This window comes from Parasteatoda tepidariorum, chromosome 4 (assembly GCF_043381705.1).
Source record: "Parasteatoda tepidariorum isolate YZ-2023 chromosome 4, CAS_Ptep_4.0, whole genome shotgun sequence".
Taxonomy (NCBI): Eukaryota; Metazoa; Arthropoda; class Arachnida; order Araneae; family Theridiidae; genus Parasteatoda; species Parasteatoda tepidariorum.
In genome coordinates, this window is record NC_092207.1 from 99,098,876 (window position 1) to 99,125,344 (window position 26,469).

General features: G+C 28.1%; 1 protein-coding gene across 3 annotated transcripts; it reads right to left on the reverse strand.

Annotated features, from left to right (window-relative positions):
• LOC107441189 (daughter of sevenless) lies at window positions 1-26,404 on the reverse strand. 3 transcript variants are annotated; one of them, XM_016054351.3, is made up of 7 exons: window positions 25,975-26,404; window positions 9,250-9,378; window positions 7,515-7,683; window positions 4,978-6,264; window positions 3,585-3,669; window positions 2,598-2,745; window positions 1-1,991 (listed from the first exon to the last, which is right to left on the reverse strand). In XM_016054351.3, the coding sequence occupies exons 1-7, from the start codon at window positions 26,038-26,040 to the stop codon at window positions 1,788-1,790; spliced, it is 2,088 nt and encodes a 695-aa protein (XP_015909837.2). In that variant the 5' UTR covers window positions 26,041-26,404; the 3' UTR covers window positions 1-1,787. The 3 variants fall into 3 exon arrangements, with proteins under 3 accessions (XP_015909837.2, XP_015909838.2, XP_071036340.1); XM_016054352.4 differs by lacking the exon at window positions 25,975-26,404 and adding an exon at window positions 12,370-12,607; XM_071180239.1 differs by lacking the exon at window positions 25,975-26,404 and adding an exon at window positions 12,046-12,240.
• Between the last annotated feature and the right edge of the window lie 65 nt (window positions 26,405-26,469).

The window sequence follows — 26,469 nt, forward strand, 5'->3', positions numbered from 1 at the left end:
TCCCTTTATTATTTTTTTTAAATTGTAAAATCGTTTTTGTTCACAATTTCACTTTTTTTTTTTCAATTCAGATACAAAACACATGTAAAGAATTGTAATATCTTTTAACATGCTCACCATTTTCCTAATTTAAAACAACCTTTTATCTCTTCTTAAAAAAATATCATCATTCTATCCTAACTAATTTTCATGCGCTCATTACTGTTTCATCATCTTTGATTTTATTCTTCAATGCAAGGGATTTTCATTTGCGATAACCACTCATATTTCGCTTATGCATTAACTAAAGTCTTTTTTCAAATTTTTAGTCTGATGTTTTAAAGAGAATTCAGTGTTAAGTCTGAATTGAATGCTGACTGATGATGCATCAGGAATTGTAAGTCCAATGTAAATGCTAGGCTGGAACAAGATTTAGTTAATTTAAGCAATCCACACATGAAAGGTTAGATGTAGAAGATAGAATTGAAATTTAATTTTATACCTATGATTGACTTCCACATGTAAGATTAAAAATTGATATTTTTCAATAACTGGAATGTGATGTTGGTTAAGGAAAAATAGATTTAGTAGTGATCAATTAAAATTATTGCAGGCTGAAGATGAAATAGTGAAGAAAAAAAAAGATCAAAAATTCATACTAACAATAGGTGATCGTTGTTTGGAAATCGTTGTTCAGAGGTTCACCCTAATGTTAATCCAATAGTAGACATTTAATTCTATAAACATAAAGCAGTTCTTTGGATGTTGCCGTTGTTTAGAGGTAGTCATTAAAGGAGGTTTGAATGCTTAATGTTGTAGCCAGAACAATGCAATATACATTCTTAAATATTAAAACTTTTAGTGCTTTCTCGGGGATTTTGCAGTAAAAAAGTTTCAATCAGTTGTGGATATTTTGTAGCTCGATATAAGATTTCATTGTACCAATTCAGGAATCAGTTTACTCTTTTGAATTTGATGTTGATACATCAAATAACAGGCCTTAGACTAAACCACAGATTATAAAAAATAATTTGTGATCATTAAAATTTAAAAAAATAAATTATTCTATTCAAATTTAAATTATTAAAGCTAAACTGTTACATATAAATTGATAGATAAGCATAAATTTTTGTATTAAAGTATAAGTCAAAGAAAACTATACATAATAGAAATTATCGATGAATTGATTAAATATGTAAAATTTAAAGACCGTATATTATGAAACAAATCATACTTTTTATCACAGACCGTACTTTTCTCTCAAGAAACCAATTAAAATGCACTTAATTTCTCTAAACTTTTTGTATAAGACCAACATACCAGAAAAATAGTATGAATCAATTTTAAAGACTTAATGCAAACATAATATTTTACAAATCCACAATAACTTTCATTATTTTTTTTTTAAAAAAAAGGACTACATAAGTAATTAAGTGGGAAAGAGATATAAAATCTCATATAATAAATATAAAAATCATAACGAAACAAAAATTATCTAACATTATAACATAATTTTGAAATCTTTCAAAACTTAAATGCTGGAAGAGGCACTAACTTTAATGAGAAGCAAATAAAAGCTTTTTTATATTTTATAATGAAAACTTATATAAAAACCTGCAAAAGGCACTATAATTCAAGTCATTACCAAAATGCATTAAAATTAAACATCAAATGTCAAGCAACAAAACCTTGGTGTGACAAAATTTACAATAATTATAAGACTAGGTATATTCAAATAAATATAATAGTTTTTTATATTATGGCTGTATGTCCACCTTAACACAATAAAAATAAAATTAAACAGGATGTCATTGAGATTTCCTGTAAGATTCTTCAACATTCTGGCGCATTTCATTAAAAGCTTTAGTTTTCACAAAATCAACCTTCTTGTAAACGGTGGAGGCGGACAGTCTCTCGGGAGTTTTAGGGCTGGGCGATGGTTCAGAATCTAGATCAAGATCCAAATACTGTATTTCGTCCTTCTTAGTGGGAGCAGAGAAAAAATGCCTTACCTAAATAGAAATAATTGCATTTAGATACATTGATTGAATGTAAAATTTAGTAGCTCATGAGATTAAAGTGGCTATAAAGTGTTTAAAAAAATGGAAACAATCATTTAACTCAATTTCAAACAGGATCACCAAACAGTAAAAGACAAATAAATGTAATAAAATTAAAAAGAAACGGTAACTGAAAAAAATATAAAATTGAGGCAATTTTAATTGTCTAGCATAATTGTAAAAAAAATGATCCAGTTTCATTTAAAACTCCGGACATTGTGCAATTAAAGCAGATTTGAATGAAAATTTTTTGGCTATATACACTCCAATATTTTATTGAATAACATGAAAAGAGAGGCTGATTTTTTCATGCAAAAAAACAGTTTAAAAATTATTTAGAGTATAATATTTACTAACTTTTTTAAAAATTTAAAACGAATATTTTCCGATGAATTATTGGTGAATAGTGTCTATTAAGAAATAATTTAAAGAAAATATCTAACATTAGAAAATAATATGTATTTAGACTTAAATATGCTATGCATCCTAAAATTGATAATAAAAGATCAAAAAAGCAAATCTAATTAAACATGCAAAAAATAACACAAGAGTATTTACTTGATCATCATTTGAAGAATTTCTGCGACTGCCACTTGAATTGGAAACTTCATCATCGGATGTTGCTGACATTTCAGGCTGATGTCGAAATCTATTGGGTACGGGTGGCATGCCATTTAAGGAGACAGGAGTAGGACTAGGCGCAGCTCTAAAAAGATGCATTGATATTAATTAATGCCTTCTAAAACTAATACCTATACAAAAATGCTCGTGATTAAGTTAATTGTACAAAGAAAGTTGACACTTAAATCGATTCAAAATGCAGTTGGCAGTGTATCATAAATTTTTGTGATGATGTAAAAACATATTGAATTATATCTAAAACAATAAAAAAAAAATTAAAAGTATTTTTTAGCTATTTTTTTTCTTTTTATGTTATATGACACTAAAGTAAACTATAAATTATGACCTAGAAGAATATATACTTGGCAAATGTAAAGAATTTATAAAAATTTTAAGAAAATAAATGAATAAATAAAAAACTAGTGTTTTTTTTTTAAATTTTTTTAATAATAATAATAGCTATTTAACTAAATGGTAATTGCATCATTCTAAAATTAAAAAAACATAGTAATTCTGGCATAACATATCTATAAATTTCACCCACTCTTCCTAATATAAAATTTCATTAAACATCCCTTAAAAGTCTCATTTGTCACTCACTTTGCTGCACATTAACAGAAGCACAACATAGAAATAAGAAAAAATGCTCTGCTACTTTCATAAATACATTTGAGAACCATTAAAGTCAGTAAAAATCAAGATCATATTAAAAAGAAAAAAGAAATAAAAATAATAAATACTGAAAAATACAATGATTAAAATAAACTTTGATATATAATTGTTACACAAATAATGAATCAGGAGGGAAAGGAATTAGATCAAGTTTTACAACGATTTACACACAGGCAATGAATAAAACATTAAATATTCCAAAGATGATAAAATAGATTATACATTTAATTGTTTAGAGAAAAAAATACATACCTTGTTTTTCTAAAACTTCTTTTATCTGCTTTTGTTCTGGATCGACATACAGGGGGTGGCTGCAGAGTTAAAAAGCTGAATGATCCTAAAACAATAAATAGGTGTTGAAAGAAAAAGCAGTTAGGAAGGTATTACAAACCTTTATTTTTAAAAGGATAAATAAGTCTTCACATCAACATCAAGCCAATAATGGATTCAAGACATCTGAGTTTTTATAATAAAAATTTTAAGTAAATTCTTTATTTTTATTAAAATTTTTTTTAGAATGATCTAGGAACAACTGGTTATATCTAACAACTTAGAAATGCCATTGGGTTGGAGAAACTCTTTTTGTTTAATTTAGTTCTAGTGCTTGCTGTTGCCAACAATAAATGCACTAATTTGTAGACTTTTACATGTTTCAACTAAGCACAAGCATGAGGTAAGTAAATTGAACTATTACATAACACACTTAATTATTAACAATTCAAAGATACAATAATATGTCATTCTGGCTGTCAGAAATATTAATATTTCATCACCTAAAACATTTTCCTCAATGTCGTTAGCATGATACACTCGATTTAACGATACTCGTGGTCCGAGCAAAAACAGGCGTTATAACATGAGGTTGTTATACCAAAGCACACTTACTATTAACTCATAGCTAAATTAACATTTGACACATTTTAACAGAATGTTACTTTACTTCAATAAGAACTTGGGAATTAACAAAAAAATTAGTAATAACAGAACTTTTTTCTTATGTTAATATAAACACAAAAGTATAATTTAAAATATTACTTAATGGGTGAAAAATGCATTAAAAATTAATATGCTGCGCTTGAACTGCACCTTTCAATAGATAACATACATCAAAATAACTACGAATGCATGTTTTATCTCAAAAATATACCGCACAAGGAGACAAACATTAAAAAAAAAAAAATTTTAAACAAAATAAGTATGATTGATAAATTTATTTGCATGAAAAGAATACTACAAAGATTATAAATTACGACCACCTACATAAGGATTTGTATCATTCTTCATTCATTCAAAGGAGACATTCATATTCATATTCATTGTCTGGTAACATCAAAGAAAATAAGGGTTTAAAAAATTTCTTTGAAACTAATTCTACATCAAATGACTAAATTTCGGTTGCAAACTACGTTTGAAAATAACAGCGCATGTATGGAACAGCAAACGCGACTTAATGCATCAGTCGTTAGAATGGAAGGGTCCCTCTAATGGGGGGAGGGTCATACAAAAATAGCCCTTGACTGTATTCCAAAATTTTTATTATCTTACAGGAAGAGATATTTCTAAAAACACACCCAGAATTCAACAGAATAAAATTTCATGATACAATATAGTTTCTTTTACAAAATAAATCACAAAAAGTTATTACCTTTATCCTCATTATTGATGTTACGCTTTGGCTTCAATTCTCTGTTAACGGCAGGAGGCAATTCACTGAGAAAGTTAGAGGAGAGTGTTGGACTAGTAGGTACATTAGCATAAGCACCTATTGCTGATGGGCTAGGTGGGGTGGCAGCATCACTACTTGACTGCACATTTTTCATTGCATCACCACTTAAATAACCATCAGTAGTCATCAAACTTGGCCTGTATTCGTAGTTAAATATCAAATCTTTACTATTGAAAAGGCCAGGTGGAGCATTAGTATAGGCATGGCGTCTAGTCCTTTGTGACGTGCCAGTATTTTGCGAGAGGGGTACAGGAATATTGATATCCTCTTCAGTACGAAACTTGGGGAAGTCATATGTATCATCCATAGTGGATTCTTTAACTGTTGAAGAATCCGCTGAAGGATTTTCACTGTTGTCATTTTTAGGAAGAGGGGCTTCAGCATTTGAGCTCTTGGTAGAGGGTGGAACATCATAAATATGTTTGTCCTCTTTTTGTGCTTGAAATGGAAGTTCAAAATTCTCATACCTGTGCCTCTCTCTCAGTTTGGAAGGTTTGGGAGGCCTCGGAGGTACACTACTCGCTTGATTCACATAAATTGAGTCATTTTCATTTGAAGCCTCTTCAACAGAAGACTGCAAATTTAGATTTTCAAAATGGCTCGCTAAAGTTTGAACCTTTCTAGGTTGGGGCTTAATATCTTTAATAGAACCATGAAAAGAAGGAACAACATCGTATACATTCACTTCTTCCTTAGTACTTGATTTTCTTCTGGGTACTGTACTACTGGCAGGAGGGCAAGATCCTTCAGGATAAGTATTCCAATTCACCTTAGGAGGCAAAGTATTAAATACATCATTGTTGTAAATGTGTGTTAAATCAGATTTTGACTGAACAGGAACTTTGTAAGTATCGTCTACATCAATGTCAGATGTGGATGTATTGAGGTTGTTACTGCCAGTTCCCAAGGGTTTGGGATGATCATAAAATTCATCTGCTATTAAGGACAAGTCTATTTTTGGAGGTGGTGGTGGTGGATCTTTAGGTAAATCAGAACATCCAAAATTATTAACAGAAGAACTAGGGTTTCCTTGAACAGATAAGTCATTTGTTAAACCATTCAGTATAGGTTTTCCAGTATGGCATTCACTTATTGGAATATAAGGATTAGAAGAGTTTTTAGAATGGTAAGAGTTGGATGAAACGGGTTGAGTTGTTACATTGTTGTTGTTTGATGAAGTACTTGAATCTTGAGGCACAAGAAAATCTATGACATAAAAAAGACATATATTAGGAGAAAAGTTCTTAACTTCATTCATTTTTAAATTTCACAAAATATTTCTGGCATAAAAGAAAAAGTGTCTATTTTTGTAGTATTTAAGCGGTGCCGGGAGAAACAGAATTATCAGAAATAAAATAACTAAAAGATATACAGCTGTAACAATACCATAAATTAGCATAATCTTAAGCTCTAAGCCATAAATAATAGCATAAATAATACACAACATCAGTATGTGGCACAACACTAACTTAGATTTGAATAAATAATCAAAAATTTAGTACATCAACCACATTTTTGGTCATAAACTTTCTAAATACAGTAGAACCCCACATTTTTTGCTCTAATAATCTGCCATTCTGTATAATCAGAACCGATGCTACTTCTCAAAAATTATAAATAAAAAGAATATTTGAAAAAATATTCATTCATAAACAAGCTATGAAAAAAACTACTTTATTAATTGTTAATACTTCAATATCAAAACAAACTATAGATTTTCATTAAGTTGCAGATTTTGTGAAATGCAAAGATTATATAAAGTCACATATTCTCCTCCAATACTAGTTCAAATGTATAGTTATAATTAAAAAGTCATAAACAGTGTATATTTAAGTGGGTAAATAACACAGATTTGTGCTGAGATAAATCAATAATGTTTTATTCCAAATATGGGTTTTAAATTTATGTGAATACAAATTGTAAAAAAATACCCTAAAATATACTATCATTCACATGTGTTGTAATTTTATCACATGAATAAGCCTGGCGTCACAACGTCAAAAGATAATTTGCCAATGCTTTTGATTTTTTTTAACTTTTAAAACAATGTGGTGACAAAATTTAAATGTTTGAAAGTTTAAAACTCACCTCTATATCACCTTAAAAAATAAATACCCAAATCCTGATACATCAGTATGTACTACGACTGGAATATTACCGTCAACAATGTCAATAAAAATTGTGCGAAACATCAATTACAATAGGAATTTTAGATAATCCTAACTTCGGGGAATCCAAACAGGTTGCCTGTTTGGGTTATCTAAAATTCTGGATTATCTAAATTTATCTAAGCGCAAATTAGTTAGGAGTAGTGAGGTTCCACTATACTTTTGATCATGAATAAACTTAAACACACATTTATAAAGAAAAAATGATAACAAAGATTATGCGCAGTGAAAAGTAAGGCAAGTTACAGTTTTAAATATTCATTACAAATAAGTATTTTAAAATCATACCTTCTTCCATGTGGATTTTCAATTCACAAACAGAGCATATGCACTCCACCCATTTATTCATCTCTGCTTCAGTTTCAGCGACCAGATAATATGTTCTTTTAGGTGTCCTAAGATCAAACATATGTTGATAGCTCGTTCTTTTGCTGTCGAATGAGATACCAGCATCAACCTTGAATAAGTAGGAGGAAGAATTATTAATAATAACAGAATAGAAATAAAATAGAAAATTTGATTTCATAGCCTTATTGTACAAAACATTTTAAATTAAATTTTAGTAAAGTTATACATGGACCAGGGCACGTCACTATAGAAAGACTCTCTATTTTTACTCATGTTAGTTCTAAAATATTTGAGGCATGTTTCAAAGAATGTTTTGCAAGTTTTGTTTGTGACAATGCTTAAAGTGAAATGCAATTTCCTTTACAAATAAACTAGGAAAAAGTTAAAAAATTGAAAAGATAATTCAATAAATAAAAAAAATTACAATTTTAAAATTTCAGCGACATTAAATAATCCCACTAATTGGATACTAATTAATTAGCAAATTTGGATATTTGAAAAACAGTTAAAAGTTAACTTTAGGGATAAATGAAAATTCTATTTTTTTTCATGTATGTAAGTTTTATTTTAATAAATACATATTTTTATTAACTACACAGAAGCAAAAAATTAGTTATACATCTGAAATCGTTCATATTACTTTAAATAGAATTTAACTACTTCTTGGAATTTTCGGATTACAAAATTATGTAAATGTTAGCTACCACCCACCATCATATTTTTCAGTTTGTCTGACCTACTATCAAAAAGTGGTTAAACACCACTGCTAGATGTAATATAAATATTAATTCATAAAACTCATACAAATAACACCAAAATTTTAAATCTCTGAAAGTTTAAAACTGAAACACTTTTAAATTTTGCAAAAATTTTTATTAAATTTAAAAGGAAAATGTAGATGGGTAAAAAAACAAATAAAACTAAAAATTGCCATTTACATGTTTAAGGAGACATAAAGATCACCTAATATTTTCAAGCATGACTATAATTTCGAAAAATATGTCAAATGATAGCAAAACAACTAAAAAAGGAAAATAATCCATCATTTTCCTATTCAGTATTAATTACTTCCCATTAAGTACTTAAAACTCCTATTTTCCTTAGCACTTCAAAAAAATTGGTAGATACTAGCCATGTATACTTTTTTTGACATTAATATCTGGTACCTGTCATGAATGAAATAAAACAATTATTTCTCAAATAAACAGATATTTAAGATTTACTCGCTACCACTTTACATTTTCTGATGTAAAAACAAATTATCAGAAATTTTTTAACAAAGCAATACCTATTGGTGTGTAATTAGTGAGCTCCTTGTTCATGGCATATAATTAAAATTACAGAATTGACAAAGTCATTTACATATTTCCAAAGCCAATTTTTAAATAATATTTTTTCTTTCTGTAGGAAACTGCTGAAAATGCTGTCAATCCAGTTAAGCTACTTAGAGATTGAACAAACTCCATTTAGAATAATTTTACACTCCTTTTTTTAAAAAAAAAATAACAAAAGCTTTGCCGAAAATAGATCATATGCATAGTGTGCTGCAGCACACACTGACCTTCAATTTATTACTGTATTTTTAGTTTACACATGAAATACAGAAGGGATAAAAAGAAATTCAATTACATATTTTAAGAATATCACATTGAATATAGAAATTTTGGAAAATTACTTGGTCACATTGGTCTAAGTCGATTCTACCCTTCAGTTTTTTACAAGTGTTATCGGTAAAATATTCAAGAATAAATTGTCCAGGAAGAAGACCTGAATGACGCAAGACAAACCATCTTTGACGCCACTTCTGCAAAAAAAAAAATTCTTTAAATACACAGTGAGATATTCACTAATCAGAGATGGCAAATTTCTACGATAGTGGAAAAAATTGTGGAGAAAAGCATCCCATAACTCCGACCCATGTAGAAGAAATGCATTTTCAAAAAGAATTAGCAAATATTAAAAAAAAATTTTTAAACAGTTTATAGTCTAGTTTATATGGCAGTCTTAATTTCCAAGCTATTTAACATATCAATTGTTTATTTTTAAATAAGTGAAAACTAAAAAGCAACAATTGGAAAAAATAACAAATTTAAAAAACTTATTAAATTACAGTAACTGTAGTTCAATATTTTATGTAATATAATATAGTAAAGATGATTGATCTTATAATTACATAAAATATTATAAAAATATTAAAAGTAAATTTAATTAGCGCTAAACTAAAAACTACACACCAAACCTATTCATATACTTTTTATAATCAAATATTGTTAAGCATGAATGCTCAAACCAATTCTTATATAATATACTAAATTTAAAAACTCTGCATAAAATTAAAATAATAAAGAAAATGTAGAAACCCTTTTATTACAAAATTAGATTTGAAATATAAACTACAATTTTCTAATAAAAAATCAGCCGGAAGAAAAACTTGTAAATTTCCTCGAATAATGCATTCTAGAAAAACTTTAAACATTCTAATACTTATATCACAATTTCCATTAGACACAAGGTAATAGGAAACTTTCTTTTAAAAGTTAAATTTTATAAAAAAGTACAATTAGCTCAAAATTCTGCTGTATTAAAATGTATTCATTTAATTATTCTCCTTTAAAATGTTTGCAATTATAAACTTTTTCAATGTCATAATTGGAATTTAATGTAGGAATGAAACTTGCAAATTCATCAAAAACTTAGCAAGCTCTTAACAAAAAAAAAATTTTTTTTTTCATTTCAATAATAGGAAAATAAAAATAATAGGTATGTAAAGATTTTAGTTAATCTAGCTAAAATATTTTGAAGAAATGAGAGATCTCAGAAAATAAATAAATAAATAATAAAAAAAATAACAAAATAGGATTATAGTGTCTTCAGCCCAAAACTATAATTATTATTTACTATCAGTTTTTGATGCTTGTCATGTCAAAAACCTGAGTTGATGTGAAACTAAATTGCAATAAAAGAAAACTATTAGAAGTATTTGGAAAAAGATCTTTAAAATGCATGTCATAATAATAATGATATTTAAAATAAAGTAATATTATTTATACTTAGTAATTCATTCAGTTAAAATGTATCAAGAACTGGTAAATAAATAACAACAAAAAGTAAATCATTGCACATAAACATATTTTATTTTATCCAGAAAATAAGGTGTGATGTTTACATGTAAATTAGTTGTGAGATGATTACAAGTATAATACTTAAAAAAAAAAAAAATTACTATTATAAAAATTCTGTAAAAAAATTACTTTCATTTCCTTTATTTGTTTAAAAATATATAATTTGGTAAAAATAGTTCAGAAATTTGATGTAGGTAGTAAACTATAAAATATGAATCTACTATTTTAGGAATAAGAAAGCTTTACTGGGAAAATCTGTCTGAGTAGATAATAATAAATAATGACAATTATAAAGAGAGAGAGAGAAAACAGGATGTATAACTAGATTATTTAAGGAAGTTACATGGAGAGGAAGTTAACAATAAATAAGATAAGAACGAAAGAAAAAATAAATTCAGAATCATAAATAAATTATAGGGTGGAGAAATAAATATTTATGGAAAAACTAAATATTTATCTATCATGTGGCAAATCTAAAAAGCTTGTTTTAATATTTTGAAATCATCATACAGAGTTGCATATTAAAACAGACATTTTCATTCAATCATTCATTTGATACTGACTCAATCTAGTTAACATTTAATTCAAATTCAGACTGTCATTTGATTGCATAATCCACGATTTCATTCAAAATGAACTGATGAGTTTGGTTCAAGTCACTTAGTTTCATTTCTGTCATTTTCTATCCTACAAATGACTGAATTTTTTCACTAAAATTGCATTATTGCTTATTTTATAAACATTTCTAGGTTCAAATGAAACATGCAATTTATGGGTCATCAAAAATTACTTTTTAATTTAAATCAATGACCTTGAAAAATTAACAAATACCACATGATATGCCTTTAGACACTATGTTTTAGTTTTATGCCTTTTCATTATTATTATCCATCAATTTATACGTCTTTTAGATAGGTTTCTCATCTCTATCAAGCAAAATGTTACTTTTGATAATAATCCATAATTTTACTAACAACTTTTAACTATTTATGAATAAAAAATATGTACAAAACGAAACCAATGGTAAAAATTAAAAAAAAGATACATTTTGTAAAAAGCGAAATGCAAATGACGACGGTCAGACAGAATTAACATCAATGATAGGTTTCTGAGTAATTTTAACAGAATGACACAAATATAGGAAGAAGAAAAAGAAAAAAAAACATGTACATGCGCATTTAAACATTGTTTCAATATTGTTTTTTTCCCCTTTCCAAAAAGTTATGAAATTAATCAATGGGGAGGCATATAGCGACGAGTTCGCACACTTAAAATCAGTATAATGACTCACATATTTTTAACCCATTGTATGAGGTAATAAAAATAATCAAGAGGTCGCAAATTCTTACACTGAAATGTTATGTTACTTTCTTTTTGAAGAATGCAATCACTGTTACAGAAGCCATACGAATCTGCAAAGAAGATATTAGGTTATAGAGAAAAACTACCGAAGTCAGAAGATTGAAAGTGGGGCCTCAAAGCGGCGAGTCCGTTATGGCAACTTGTAAATGCATAAATTCTGATTTGCAATCCCTATTTTATAGCTGTTAGAGAAAAAAATGTTCCATCACAAAAGACACAAGTAACATGAATATGTAATTCAAAATCTTCATTAAAATAAAATTACGCAGAACACTGTCAACAACTACAATAAATTCCAAAGGTTTACTCACCTGTGAAATAACAATATTTTGAAGAATATCTCAGCAAATTTTTAATCAAATTTGGAAACAAACAATTTTCATTTAAAACTGATAGAAAACTAACACTTCTGGCCCAACATGAAATGAATGAATATAGCACAGCTTCCCAGGCTTAATTACAAAAATATTGACGAATGTTTATTCTTGGAAAAATTGTTCTTTCCTCTTCGGGTGATGTTTGCAAATTTACTGAAAAGCGATAAATCTTCGGACTTTAGGCTGGATAAATAGTTATTATACCCTTCTGATAAACCGCTCGTCCATTTCCTTTGACCACACCCCGTGCTTGCAGAATGAGACGCCATGTGATACTCATTAAATGAGTATACAAACCTGCGTGGACAAAAGCACACACTCTGCGATTGCGATAAAAACCAGTCGTAGTTTCAGTATAATCAAAATATTTAGATGAACTTGTTTTGGCTCACGTTTCAAAATACAGTAAATAAAAGAAACAGAAAAGCATAAACAAAAGTTTTGTTTAACAAAGTAGCAGGCGCTTACTTCAAAACTGTTTCACAAATAATTATAATAATTTATATAAATCATAAAGATTTAGTCTCTGTACAAGAGCCGGAGAGAAGCAATTATACTAAGTCGAACTCGATATTAGGTAGCAATTTTAATGAATCAAAGGTGTTATAAGCAAAGTCTGATGCAAAAAGAAAGAGTTGGAACTGGCAAATGAATAACATGCATTTTTTCGATCCATTTAAAAGATAAAAAAAATTTTTTTACACCTTTTTAAAATATGAAATTTAGACAAAATAGGTCGAACAGTTTCCTAATTATTAAATTTCGGAAAAACCGAAACTTTAAATTTTTATTTTTCAGGAACCAGTCACCCGATTTTGTATGTGCTTTAAAGCTACATAGTTCTGATGAAATAAAAATCTGCATGCCTTACAATAAAATTTTTTTCATCATTATTAAATAATATAATGAATGATTCTAATTAATCATTAAAAATTATGGAATCATCTGCGGATAAATGAGTTTTTTCTAATGCCACTCGTTATTATACCAGCCAGGCTGCTCGGTGAAACCAAGCTAATTTACGGTGCGCTTCTTGTTTTTCAGTGGAGCCAGCTATGGCCAAAAATACGACTTAAGTAAACACACGCACGTGACAGCCCGTTTCAAAGGGCTGATTTATTCATACATCCACAGTTCGTAATTTTAACCGGAATCAGAGAACGATTAATCTCCAATTCAGTACCCCCAGAAGTATTGATTTGTTATGAGAACTCGGAGGACTTTATTGACGCTACAGATTTAACGAGCAACCATTTACTACATGGGGAGTCTTTTGCATAGGGCAGGGATCGAACAAACTCGCGACCTCTTGAACATGGGCCCAACGTCCTACCGACCAGGCTATCCTGGCCGGATAAATGAGTTTCATAATCTAGTGCTAAAAGTTTCCAAGATATAGAAAAAAGCACTAAAAGTTAAATTACCATTAAAGGACCCAAACTTTTGATCACTCTCCTGACTACGCAGCAACCCACATTTTGTACTTCATGCAAAATTAGAATCATATCAACTCTTTGATATTCGTTTATTGTTAAGAATCAAAAATTATTATGAAGCAATTGTGAGTTATATCCATTCTTATCGAAGGTCCTACGTGATTTTCTTGGTGCTGAATAGCAACTTGTGAGGGTGTCATGAAAAACGGATCAATGAATAAAATTTAGCGTCCATAAAAAATGACCCCTACTGATAAAATTATGTTGAAAAACAAATTTATCAAATATGAATAATAGAATTTTAAATGAACAAACAATTGCAATTCTGTTTCAAGTTTGCATTTAATTTTATATCATAGAAATTAGTTTGCTTTTAAAAAATGAGAAGACATTTGTTCGTTTGGGATGCTTAGTTTTTCGAAAATAACTTATTTATGTGATTAAATTTTATTTTCTACAGATAAATCATGGATGGCATCGTCTTTAGTGCATTCTAAATACAACTAGAGATCGTCAAAAAGAACAATATTTTGAACACATTTGAATTCTATTTGTTTTGTTTATATATTTTTTTTTTCGTAATTTCTTATTTGATCTTTCCCGCATTCGCCCAGTCCCCGGAAGAGGTTTTGACGATCTTTCCTAAAGGTTCAACACACAGTGTGTCTACGGAATTGCGTGTCTCCCAAAAGTATTCGTAAATAGACAGCTTGTCTTTCCTGGATGTTTCACTGTATTAATTTTAATAAATATAATTACGAAAACAATTATAATTGCTTTTACTTATTATTAGATTGTTAACTAAGCAACAAATTATAAAAGAATACATATTCATTGTACTCATTTCAAAAGTTTATACACACAAAAAGTAAAATAGGTAGCATTAAGAGATTTAACACTTTACGTTCGTTCATTTACATCCGGTTCGTTAAATAATCTCAATTCCAAAGAATAGTTTGATCAATATTTAAAAATGTGAGATAATTTAAAATGAAATAAACCTAGAATGACGAGTTTCAAATTTTGAGTAATGATTGACTTGAAAGTTTTTTCATTTCAAAATAATTGTTTCATTAAGTTTTCTTAATGTTAAGTTTATTCCTTAATGTTAAGTTATTTAAAAGGGAAAAAAATCACAATCCGCTTTCTTACCAAACGAACGTTATTTAGTACTATTTGATGTAAACAGAGTTGCATCCTAAGTAATGAGCAAAAGTAAAAAGCAAAATTTCTTAAAGTAATTGTTCAATTTGAAAACCAAAAATTATTACCAAGATATTTAAACCAGTCAGATATCTAATTTTACTTGTCCAATCGAAGAGCAAGGATGAACAAGTTCCCGATATAAAATTTAGAATTCATTCATCGAGTGGTTGATGGCTGAATTGAATGCATGGCACAATCGGCCGGCAAAACGAAGTTGAGCAGTATAGCAAACAATATTACACCCAACAAATAAATAGTACTACGTACACGCACTTAATGTTCAGAAGTTTAATAGTATTTTAAACTAGATCTGAAGTGAAAACGGAACGAAAAAAGTTCATTAGAGTCTGTGTGGAATGGCCTCTGGAGAGTGGAGCCCGTATTTACCTGAACAAAGCAAACCAATTAAGAGTTAATTCACAATTGAATCGATTCCTTAGAAATATTTCGACGCGAAAAATGAATTTCAAAATTCAATATTTTCAAAATCAACTCTATAAAATTATTTATAGCATTGTAACTAAACTTTATTTTAAAGCAAACCTTTGAATAGCCTCTTTAGAACTTCAAATTAAAATATAATCATTCATATGTTCCAATAAAAATTCTTATCAATAACTAGATTCTTCAGATAAAACATTAAAGATTAGATTACAAGAGTAACTACAATGCCATGGCAACCACTTATACAAAGATAACCATAGAATGCTCTCCATCTCTTTCAGAAATACTCAGCGGTATTCATTGAGAACTTCAGTTATCAAAACAAAATTGTAGTTAAGAAAACAAAAATGTCTGAGGGACTGAAACTATTTTTAGCAGCGAGGCAAAATCATCAACACAGTTAATTTTCTCAACAAATAACAGTACTGAAAAAAAAAAAAACATTCATTATTGCTGTGTACAGCCCGAAATTTCTAAGAAATCTGCAAATGAATAGTAATTATTGTATAAAATGATCGATTCATTGAAAGATTACTTTGCGTAATATTAGTAAGATTTTAAATTATATCTTCGTATTCGCTTATTGAAAAACAAATTCTTTGGAATATTAACTCCAGTTCGATGAGTTATATTATTTTTGTTTATGATTACAAAACAATGTATTAAAAACAGACTTGTGACGTGAAAACGCTTCTTTTTAGTCATTTTTTTTCTCATTCATAAGCATAATACGATCAAACAAGCGAACCTATCGACTTCTCGAGATTTAATTATTTTCGAATACAACAGAATTTAATGTTCTACAAACAGTACTTAATGTTAAAAATTTTTTAATGCTTGCAATGTATTGTTACGATTCATCATTAATAATAACTACGGGTTAGGTATAAAATTTAACATATTATAAACTTAAGTTATTAAAAGTATTTTTTTTAAAAAAAAAATTCTGATTTAAATGAATACAATCGGATTTAAATCAAATAAAAGGGATTTTTGGATTTAAAAAATATAAAAAGAATATAAAAAGGAGTGTTAGTGCAAATGATATTAATTTAAATTCAGAAATTGAAGTACGTAATATAAATTTTAAACAAAAATAGAGAAAATAATTTAATACTTAATGGCGTGGGTCTGACTCCTTTCGTTTTTCTTTTAATATAAAATAAGACCTAGAAGATTGGTTATATATATAACATAATAAATAAATACAAAAAGAACATAAAGAAAAGAAAAGAAAAAACCCGAAGAAAATTAAGAAAAACATATATGGGAATACACATCCTCGCACAACAGCAGTGCCACCACCCTAATCTCAGAACTGTTCTAACGCTCAGACGGAGCAGTCATTTTAAAACTCTTCAAAAAATTGTTAATTTTTCTTTTTTTTTAATTTACTATTTTCACAACGTGTGCTTTCAATTCTGGCTCAATATACCAAAGTACAACCTCTCTCTCTCTATATATATGCGTTATTCAAAATTAAACGCTTTCTCTCACTTAATTATTTACTTTATATTTTTCTCATTCTATTTTTGGACTAAAGTATGTATGAATTAACATTTTAAAGTTTTCCCTTTACTAACTGTGAGAACAACATTATTTCCTTAAACTATTTAATGGATAAATTATAATAACTAACGCTTTCCTTTTTTGCATGTGATTTAAAGTTCATTGGGATTTTTTTGCAAGATTTTCCCTAGCTTTGGAGAGAGACCCACTTCGATTTTGGTTTGTTTTCTTGCTATCATACAATGATTACTTAATAGAAACTTTTATTTCGCTTCGGCATGCCTGTTTATTTCTCCTGCTCGGCCATGCTGCCTTTTCACACACAATCCATAAACAGTTTTAAGAGACATAATGCAACAAAATTGAAAACTAAAAAAAAAATTAAAAAAAAAGTAAAACGTATACAATTTCGAGACACAATAGTGCAAAGCTGTTTAATGTTATAACCAGAAAAATATTTGAAGAAAATATAAATCAAAATAAATTAATACCTGCCATGAAGCCGATGAGAACATCATAACAAGAAAAATCCGAAAAGAAGAAACAGGAAATCACATCTTAAACTTCATAAAAAAATTTTTAAAAAAATACCCAGAAAAGATATACATATGACAATTGCCGCACAAAGTATAAAATGCCTAGGCACAGCCAGAAGTTTTTAGGCAAAGTACGAAATATGAGAAATATTTTATACTTTCCCGAGGAATTGTAAACAATAACTAAATATTCAACAGAAGGATAAATACTATATTATCAGAGTTTGAAAAAAGGTCTTGATAAGACTATTACATAAATGACATGCATTCCTCAAAATTACAAATGGGTAAATCCATGGTGGCAGACATAAAAAATGAGCACAAATTCCTTAGAAAAGATCTCTTTTAAAATATGAGTTAAATTTAAAATCATCTAATTTTTGTATAAAATATTTAGTATGTACATTCTAACCAATCAAAAAATAATTTGTTTTATGAAAACTGATAAGTTCAAATTAAATTAATTTAACTGTTGGTGTCGGCCATAAATTACAATAAAGCAAAAAATGAGTAGTCATTTACTAATTGACAAAACTGTGAATTTGTTTGGAATTTAAATATCAACTTCATTGAATTTTGAAGCTGACATTTGAATAACGAATTCTAAACAGTTCTTAACTTGAAAAATATGATATATTATTAATTTGAAATTTTTTACTTGGTGTCTTACGTAAATTCTTCAGGTTGGTTATAAGTTTAAGTTAATGATAACAATTATAAATACTGAAAATTACTTTAATTTTTTTTAATACTAAAAATATTATTTTTTCCCATTAAATAGATTCTTAAAATTTTAATTGTCCTCTATTTTCTGTTGAAATACTTACGCACAATAGAAAAATCAATGCAAGCTACTAAAAATTTAAAATTGAGAATTTTATGTATAGTAGAGTCCCGATTATCTGAGTTTCCGCTTTAACCGAGCAATCAAATATTTCAAGGATTTCTTTTGTTCCAGTTTATGTTTTATTTTTAAAAATACTACCAGAAAAAGAAACTGATATTTCATCTTTCAAACACTCAGGAAAACGAAATCCAACAACTCGATCCGATGAAACGATCGTTAATGAAAATGAATCTAGTGAAGATGATGAAGACAGTGACAATGAAAATCAACATACAAAAATCTCTCCTACAGATGGACCAAAAGCTATCGAACGTGCTATTGAATATATAGAACAACAGAGGCGACACCAGCCTTCCTGTTATATCGGGGGGGGGGGGGGNGGGGGGGGGGGGGGGGGGAATGGCCAAAGTAATGTAAAACAAAAAGCGATTAAGGACTTTTTTTTAACTAAAAACTCATTAATTCTCGTAAAGTATGCTCTTTCAGTGTTTTTAAGTGAACCTTTTAATTATAATATGAATTGTATGTGGTGTACTCGCATAAATTTTGTATTTGTTAAATATGACCTGTTAAATATGACCACTGCTCCTGCACCCCAGAGCCCAAGGTCAAGAAAACTGAGATGGGCACAAAAGGCCTTGGCCTTCTATGGGCTGTCGCACCACTGAGTTTAGTTTAAACATATAAAATTTATACCGACTATTTTTGTTTCCTTTTTAACACTCTTTGCTTGAACCAAGTTTTTCGGTTATCAGTGTTAGTTGTGGTTCACATTAACTTAGATAATCGGGACATAACTGTACTTGGCATTTTTGCATGATAAGCTACTTATTGCAAAAGATTTTTTTTTTCAAAATCAAATTTTGTTTTATCAGCTTTCTTTAAATTCTATTTTAGCATTCATAGCATTAGGAATAGAAAAAAAATAGTTATCAAGTCACTTTTCTCGAAATTTACAGTGAGGCTACATTGTTTTTTCAATTGCACGACAGAATAGGTGGATCAATATCTTTTATAACGTTTTCCATCTTGTGAAACTTAGTACATTAACAACAATGTAAATACAACTCCTATTATAAGCATTATTTCCTTAAATCTAATAATTTTAAAAATCTTGGAATAAAAAAAATTAATAACTGTCGCTAAAAACTTTTCCTACTTTTTTGTAAATACAATAGAAGAAAAAATGTATCAAAAAATTCAATTTTTTTGAATACAATAAAGAAATATCCATTGAAAAATATGTTACTGTACATTAAAAGAGGAGGAACTAACATTTTGTTACAATAATTAATACTCGTATTATAAGCATTATTTCCTTAAATCTAATAATTTTAAAAATCTTGGAATAAAAAAAATTAATAACTGTCGCTAAAAATTTTTCCTACTTTTTTGTAAATACAATAGAAGAAAAAATTTATCAAAAAATTCAATTTTTTTGAATACAATAAAGAAATATCCATTGAAAAATATGTTACTGTACATTAAAAGAGGAGGAACTAACACTTTTTTACAATAATTATCAGCCTGTAACACTTTTTCTTTGAAAAATAAAGATCTTTTTGAACAGGTAAAATGTTAATTTTATTGCTATATTTATCACCAGCATAAAATTAAATTATAGTTTTGTACAATTTTTTCAATCTACTGTATTTGATGCATCAAAGTAGATGATATTATTGATAAACCTTTTACTTGTATTTAGTGGCATAGCTATCAGGGGACAAGAAAGAACTCATGTCCCTGGATATAGCCTTAGAGATGCATCAAATTTATGAAAAATAATTAAAAGGGAATTCCAGAAATTTTTCTCTTTTTCCCAGTCTCACTTAATAATTGAAGGATCAATAACAACATCAAATTTTTATCCATTTATGTAAAAACTGAATAGGTTGTGTATTATTATTGTAGTTTACATTGCATGCATTATTTTAAAAATTATTTTTTGCAAATAAACAAGACAAAAAGAAATAAATACTTATTACTCAACCATACTTATCACTCAATCAATAACAATCATCAAAGTGTAATAGAAACTATACTGTTCAATTTTTAACCAAACGGAATGAGCGTTTTCACATTGCCTGGTTAGGCTGATTTAAAGTTGTGAAATCGTATTCAATGTAAAATTAAATGATTGAATTTAGTTTTTAAGGAATCTAAACTTATAACAATCCAGAAATGTCCCCATAATTTTGACATTATATCATTTATATACATTATAGGGTATATAAGATGAGCAAAAACTTAGTTAGCCCCCACTGCTGTAAGCCACAACTATGTCTCTGCTTGCATTGGCAATTGGTACTTACATTTGAATGCATAGCAAGCATTCATGTATAAGCATAAAGAACAGTTTCAGAATACGGGTGAATTCACAAAAAAAAAATATATATATATATACAGGGGTCTGTTTAGAAGAAATTTGGGTCCGTTAACGGACCCTTCACAAAATATCTTTTCATAAAAACGGACCCTTCACAAAATATTTTAACTTAAAAACGGACCCTTCACAAAATGATTTTTCTTTTAATCGGACCCTTCACAAATTTGTTTATCTTCATTATTATTTTGTTAATCGAATAAACCCTTTCCAGGGCAGAAAACAAGAAAGATGGATGTAAACGAATTAAGTTTTGTCTTCGGCAGACGATTCTTCCATTATTCGTCCGAAATTAATATTCTGCGTTCAGCAGTATAGGCTAAATACCAAATATTTGTATGTTGCATCTCTAATTTAGAAGCAGCAATTGTTGTTTATTTTTCAAAATTTAATTTTTTTAATTATAATTTTACAGTGTTGAGCATAATCTTGTATGTCTTTACAATTTAAAAACTTTTTGAAAAAGTTCTTTTTTGCAATAACGGACCCTATTTGCACAAATTCATAAAAGCGGACCCTGGTTGAAAGAATGAGAGTAATTTTTTCACAATTTCACGAAAAACGGACCTTTCACAAAATGTCTGGACAGACCCCTGATATATATCAACAGAACATTCCGAAAAAAGGTTTTGCTTCAAATACAAGCACTTCTCAAGCTCTTTTAAGCAAAATGATGGGCTTAAAATGTTCTAAATTAAGTTGAGCTATTTCTCAAGAAATTACAATTTTGTTGCTTACCTCAAAAAATTAATAAATAAAATAGTTAAAATAAAATAAATAAATTTTCATTGACCAATTTTAAGTTCATAATATAAATAACTAGGTACAGCCTAGTTAATCAGATTCCATTAAGTTATTGAGGAGAAACATATTATTTTAACTTAACCTAAAAGAATATTTAGATGATTTCTATTCATATTTCACTTCATTTCATGAAGAAAAAGCAAAATATGAGATCAAAATAGATGGAAAAAAAATGCAACGAAAAGAAAAACGGTGTGGAAGGTAAAAATAATTAATTATTAATTTACAATAAAAATAATTTTTTTAAATCAAAATAGACTTAACAAATGAGATTTAGAATCAAGGGCGCCAGCAGCGGGGTGCACTTGAACCCTCCCCCCCTGGCTTTTTTTTTCTAAATAATTAAAGAGATACAGAAAAACAATTCTGTTATAAAAAAATTTTATTAAAAATATTTTTATTCAAAAACAAATATTTAAGTAATTATTGATACATAAAGAATTAATTAATCAAACAAGAATTGTAATCGTCTTGTTTGCTGTCCAAATCTGTTTACAACTTTTTCAATGAATTCTGACTCATCTTAGATTCTTTTCTTATGCACATTGAGCATGCACAAACTTGGCAGATATCTAAGTTATTTTTTTAAATTCCATTTAATAAAATATAAATAATATTTTCTATTAGTTACTTAGTTTAACAAAGGTGTATAACACAAACTGACTTCTCACAACTGTAAAATTTCATCAACACAATAAATACCAATGTTAAGCGTGCACAAACACGTTAGTATACGAAACTACTGTTTGTAGTTATTTGTGTTTCAAAGTCAGTAGCTACACTAGCGCCATCAATACAGTTTCTCGTGGCAAAATTTGCAAGTACAGAAATTCATACTCTTTTTAAAATATCTTGTTAACAATGAAGAAATGCATCTTGCAGCACCCCTTTAATATTATTCTGCTGGCGCCCTCGCTCAGAATCTTGCTTTAAACACAAAAAATAATTTTATTATGTTAAATCTTTTTGGCACGGTACAATTAATTATGTATTTTGGTGCTGGGACTAAAATATCAAAGGTACATCTTGGAAATTTTTTTGTAAATCAAAATGTGAAATATTTCTACACTTTTGAGCAAGATAACCTGTTCTGAAACAGTTTACTTTAATTATTATTTATTCCATTTTCTATTATTAGAGTGAATTTTAAAAAAAAAAAAAAAAAAACTGTACCGGTTTGAGATTTACTTAACGTGGTTAAAAATTACAAATGATGTAGCCCTTCATTTAACAGCCAATAGCTTATTAAAAACAAATTAATAAGTTAAAAGTTGGTACAGTAGGGAATCGATTATCCGGAACGATCGGGACCCTTGCTATTCCGGAGAACTGATTTTTCCGGTTTTCTGAATCGCTACAAAAAGCCATTTTTTTATTGTTAAACCCAACTAAAAAAATAATTTTTTTTGGAAATAATCTTAAAAAGAAGAAAAAACGATGGAGTAGTACACTAATGATTATTTCCAAAATGATGGTAAGGTATCTTTCAAAAAAGAAAGAAAAATCCCAGGAGGAAAAAAAAAATTTTTTTTAAAAAAATGGCGGGAAAATTTATCGAATTTCGTTCCGGTTTTTTGGTTTTCCGGTTTTCTGATTTCCGGATAACGGGTTCTGTACTGTATTTTTAAAACTTCAGTTTTTTATCTTGAAAACGATACCTTTGATTAAATTTAAAATTTTGATCATTTACATTGCTGCAGAATTGCCCATAGATAGACAGATATTAGCCCATAATGGTTGGAACAGTTATAATTGTTGATTAAACAATTGTATTCACATAAATGAGAAAGATAAAAATATGAAAGTGTTTCAGTTTTCCTTAAATGCAATTTTTAGTTGTGTGAGTCATAATTATAACAAATTGATCCATTTGTCTAGATAAAAAAAATTAACTAACAGGAAGTAGAGAAAGTCCAAAGCAAAAAAAATCAGCATTCAATGAAATAAATATAATGAAATTGCAAATCATTCAAAATACAGTAAGCTTACACAAATACTAAAATAACTAATATACAGAAAGAATTTGGAAGTTTATAATAATATTATAAAAAGCAACAAATGAAAAATTATTTTTGATATATTAGTAGTATATAATCAGTCATTATTATCGCTTAAACCCAAATACTGACTCCACGACCCCTGAATTGTTGTTGCAAAATTTTCAGTTCTTTTTAAAAATCTTCCTTATTTTTTCTTCAATTTTGCAGACTCAGCAACAGCTTGCTACAATAACTACATTGCTTTATTTCTTGTGAAGAACAGAATTCCTTTCCCATATTTTTTCAAGGTTATTTTTACAATTAGAAAAATATATCTTGATATTTCAAAGGATTAATCACAAGCATGTTAATTTGTGGAGACAATATTTTAAGTCATAAAATGAAACACAAAAACGTACTTTCTCTGGATGAACCTTTTTTCGACAAATTTGGATTCTTAGTTTTAAAAACATGGAGGATTACAAAATATGGCTTCAGTAGTTAGTCAGGAAAGCGGTCAAAAGTTCATGCAATCGAACGATTTAACTTCTTGCAAATTTCACCATATCTCGGAAACATTAAAAGGACATTAAGAACTTTCTGCACGCAATCATAAAACTCTCCAATTCAAAGATAATTTCGTGTAAGAAATAATTTTTAATGATTATTTATTACTTTCAATTTCATTAATAATGGTCAAAAAAATTTCAAAATATAAAGTATACAAATCTTTACATCTTTTTAAATTATATTCATTCAAAATGTCAAAATACAATATTTGAACAAAAGTGGTCGAACAGATCTGAAAACTTGACTTTTTAAATTAGAAACTAGGATAAATTTTGCATTTTGTCATTTAATACCACACAGTTTAAATTGATTAAAAAGTCTGAACACCCTAATACTTTAAAATGTTTCAATCATTATTACATCAAATGAACAAAAATAATAAATAATTATCAAAAATTATTTTACAAGGAGCTATCTTTAGCACACATAACAAGTTTTATAATTATGTACAGAAAGTTTTTGATTTACCTAATAAATACTCAAAATATGGTGAAATACTCAAATAGGAAAATAAACATTAATGACAATGAACTAATTTATAAATAAAAATTATCTTAAAAAAAGTTTATGAAACTTTGATTGCATTCTTCAAGACTAAAGAAAGGTTTGTTTGATTCTGCTCTACAGATTATAACCATAATATTATCTAACTCTCATAAAATGTGTAACTTACCAAACCAGTGCACTGACAAACATCAATAATATAGCTTGAAAGAATTGAAACTATCACTACAATTGTATTCAAAACTGTTTAAATATAAAATATTTTAGAAAATCGAACGAATTAGTGTAAACAAAAAAAGTTACTCATAAAAATCACTCTGTTAACAATTTAAACTCATCTAATCAGATTTGGGGGATATTTCGTATCATGATCTGCCACGCCAACTACAATCGCCAGTGAGCCAAACGGGTATTAAACAGGAACATTTTTACATGTAGAGGTCTGCTTGGAGGTGGCTATGAGTTATACCCTTCGCGTTGGTCCCTTTTTATGATGTTTTTATAATTTTATCTTCCTGCGGGAAGTTGCCAAGACTTGGAGATTATTCTGTTACAGATCACAATACAGACATCTACCTACTTTATAATAATTCTTCTAAACTAATGTTTGAAGAAAGTTCATTTAATTAATAATACCTAAAACAAATTTGTTATATATTTTTAGGGGTACTTTTCCAATAAAAGTAAATTAAACAATATATCTAAATGACATGTTTTTGTTTATCTGGGGTGATGGCCTTCTTGTTTCGTTGAATTTACATGCGCCAAGTAAAAGTCTCTGTTACTCTATAAAAAATCATATCTTTCCAATAACTTGTGACTCTACAGAAATGTCTTTTACCAAATTTATTTTAAGAATTTCAGTTATACTGCAGATGTTATACACTAATAAAGTAGAATGTTGTCAAACATTAGTATATTAGATTCAAGATGTAGTTTCTACAATAGTAACCTCTTTAATTTGCTCTCAAGGACCCAATATTCATGCATGCTTTTTTTATGACACAAATTAAGAGGATAATAATATAGTTTATTTTTTAATATTATATTAAAAATTCATTATTTTTGTACCAATCATTCATAACGATACACAGTAACATTTTAAACCCTAGTTTAAAATCAACATTTTAAAGCCTTATTTATATTTCTTTTAAAAAAAGCATTGAATATTTCATTCAATTCCTCGAAAACTATAATTTAAGATGAAAAATGAAAGCTACATTAAGAAAACACTTAAATAGGTACTTGGCACAGGCATTAAAAAAAATGAGTTACTAAAAATTATCCAGATTTCCAAATCATGAGTCATATATTTACATACCGCTTTAACAATCCTTTTCTCGGGTGGTGACTTTATAAGCCAGCCCTCGTGCACCAAACATTCCATTCTTTAAAAATACTTCTTTAATCAAAAGTCGATATAAATTTAAATCAATCCATAGTTAATTTCACAATAAATTCGATAAAAGTTCTTTTTATAAGACAACCATAATCAACTAGGAGCAATAACACGTCTCCATACAGAAGAATGTTTCCTTTCAATGAGTAAACACGGAGATTTGGATGTAAGAGGAAAAAGATGACGCATAAACGAATAATAAATGAAGCGATGGTCACTAGAGCAAAAACTTAACTTTATCTTAAAAGTAAACTAAAAAATAGTGAAAATAATCAAAAATCAAAACAACGACGAAACTATCTAAAAAACTTATTGGATTGCCATCGCGATTGTATAAATGCCAAGAAAAAACATCTTACTAATTGGATGGTGGCAATGTCATTTATTTCATTTTTTTAATTTTATTTTATTTAATGC

Excerpts from the sequence above, each read along its gene's own strand:
- LOC107441189 (XM_016054351.3), bottom strand. The coding sequence starts at position 26,040 with ATGGAATGTTTGGTGCACGAGGGCTGGCTTATAAAGTCACCACCCGAG. Across the intron at positions 9,379-25,974 it reads AGAAAAGGATTGTTAAAGCG|AAGTGGCGTCAAAGATGGTT; the intron begins GTATGTAAATAT and ends TTTTTTTTGCAG. Across the intron at positions 6,265-7,514 it reads GAAAATCCACATGGAAGAAG|ATTTTCTTGTGCCTCAAGAT; the intron begins GTATGATTTTAA and ends TTTATGTCATAG.